Below are 2,414 nucleotides of genomic sequence, written 5' to 3'. Positions count from 1 at the left end.
TTCCATCAGGGAACCAGGAGAACCCTTTATGACAACCCTGTGATAAGCGGACCAGCGAGGGTGCCAGTGTCAACCCATAAATTAAAAGGGTAAATATATTTCTTATATTTTTAGATTGAAGTTAAATATTGATCATCAGTAATTCATTTTGAACCATTATATATAGAGATAATCTAGGGGAAGATTCTAGAGTTTTCTTCCGATACCTGTGAAGAGGGTATGAGGAGTAGCTGGACTTCTCTCCAGACTTGTGAAAAGTCTATCACTTGCACCTTGGCCAGGACAGCCCTTCACACATGCCCTGAGGTAGCCACTCCCTCACTGACCCCTTAGGTCCTATCACAGGAGTCTGAGGCCAGCTGACCTGGATTAGCAGCCTCAGCATACCTAGGCAGATGGTGGCAACCCTGCAGCAGCTCCATCTATGTGGGGCCAGGGAGGACTGACCCGAAGGTCACCAGACCACTGCTCCCATGAGCAATGAGTTCCTCCTGCTGAGTTCTGCTTGTCTGCATCTAGGCTCCCTCTTCTCTTGACAATTCTATTTTGTTGACACCATACATAAAGGTGACATTACAAGAAAAATTGGGGTCTTCTGACAACTGCTCCTCCAGAGGTTTTTTGTGTTTTTTTTTGTTGTTTGTGGTGGTGGTGGTTTGTTTTAGCATTTCTTAACTGTACAGTTACCAGAGGGCCTGAAATGGGATAATTCTACTTTGCAAAAGGGAAGATAGTACCTAATGGCTACAAGAGCAGACTTTAAAGCAAGCTGCCTGGGTTTGCCTTCAGGCTCTGCAACTTACAACCTGTGCAGCTTTGAGGAAGTTACTTGACATCTCCAAGCCTCAGTTTTCTCATCTGTAGAATGGGGAACATTGCCACCATGGTCCAGGACTACTCCTATTTCTTCTTCCTCAGGATGGATGAAAATTATAACCTCTTGCCTCACAGAGTCAATTTCCAAGATGCCATCTTTCCAGACACTCAAGAGAACAGAAGGATGTTTTCTAACCTTTTCTAGTTTTCAAATTGTTCTCAAGGGCAGCACCTGGCAACTTTTTCCAGTGACTGGGAGATCCAGGAAGACAATAGGATGCTTCTTGTCTACAGACCATGACAGGTATATTGAGACATCACTTTGGGAACATCTGGGAAAGGCTTGCAAAGAGGACATATAAGTAGGAAGCCTGGATGGGAGATTGACTTTCTATGCTGGAGACTCTTAATGATGTGCATTTGATCTTCATTTTCATAGAACTCTAGGATTGATCATCCAAAGTGAATTATATTCTGAATCCCTTTTACTACCCACTTGAGTGGGATCTCCTTTTTCCACATGTTATTTTACAGTTCGTATATAGTAATGGAGCCTTCTCTTTAAAGATGAGTATCCAGAAGTTAATGACTCATGATTGCAGGAGAAAAGAGCATTAATGATTAACAGAAGATTACTACCTTGTGTATACATTTTGACTATCATGGATAATCACTTGTTAAGATGAACTGTTAGAGTCATTTTTTATTAAACTCTGATGGTTTTGACAATAAAAAATAAATAAATTAAAAAAGATAGGGGGGACGGAAGTGAGCGTTGCTGGGGCCTGGAGGTCCGGAGAAAGCGACTGTGGGAAGAGGGTGTCTCGACCAGCACTTGGATTCAGCTCCATCATTTCCAACATGGAAGAAACTTACGTCGATTCCCTGGACCCTGAAAAGCTATTACAATGCCCCTATGATAAAAACCACCAGATCAGGGCCTGCAGGTTTCCTTATCATCTTATCCAGTGCAGAAAGAATCATCCTGATGTTGCAAACAAATTGGCTACTTGTCCCTTCAATGCTCACCACCAGGTTCCTCGGGCCACAATAAGCCACCATATATCTCAAGCTGTGGCGATAAAAGTTGTATTGAGCAGGATGTTGTCAACCAAACCAGGAACCTTGGACAAGAGACTCTGGCCGAGAGCACCTGGCAGTGCCCTCCTTTCAATGAAGACTGGGATAAAGATCTGTGGGAACAGACCAGCACCTCATTTGTCTGGGGCACAGCCAACTACTGTGGCAAAAACAGCCCTGCAAGCAACATAGTTATGGAACATAAGAGTAACCTGGCTTCAGGCATGCGTGTTCCCAAGTCTCCGCCATATGTTCTGCCATGGAAAAACAATGGAAATGCACAGTAACTGAATATCTATCTCATCAAATGCCAGATCCTAGAAGACTCTTGCTTCTTCCTGCTACCAATGGGTTCTTCATTTTTTTTCCTCCTAATCTAATTGTAGAAAGATAAACTGTGACTTTCAAGGTGGAAAAAAAAAAAGGACTATCAAAAAGATAGTCCTTATAAAGCTCTTAGTATACTAAGTGCTCTGTCAACATTAGCTGGTTTTAAGCCAGCATGAGGGTGACCTAAA

At 42.9% G+C, this 2,414-nt stretch overlaps 1 protein-coding gene across 1 annotated transcript; it reads left to right on the top strand.

Moving 5' to 3' along the window:
- Positions 1-1,677: 1,677 nt before the first annotated feature.
- LOC124526205 (gametocyte-specific factor 1-like) lies at positions 1,678-2,183 on the top strand. The gene is given in 2 exon segments (XM_047099022.1): positions 1,678-1,878; positions 1,881-2,183. Coding segments are annotated over 2 exon segments (504 nt in total).
- The last annotated feature ends 231 nt before the right edge of the window (positions 2,184-2,414 follow it).

This window comes from Lynx rufus, unplaced genomic scaffold, assembly GCF_022079265.1.
Source record: "Lynx rufus isolate CCGP_SWC_20201006 ecotype Redwood Valley unplaced genomic scaffold, mLynRuf1.p SCAF_5, whole genome shotgun sequence".
Taxonomy (NCBI): Eukaryota; Metazoa; Chordata; class Mammalia; order Carnivora; family Felidae; genus Lynx; species Lynx rufus.
This window is presented reverse-complemented; position numbering and strand designations above follow the sequence as displayed.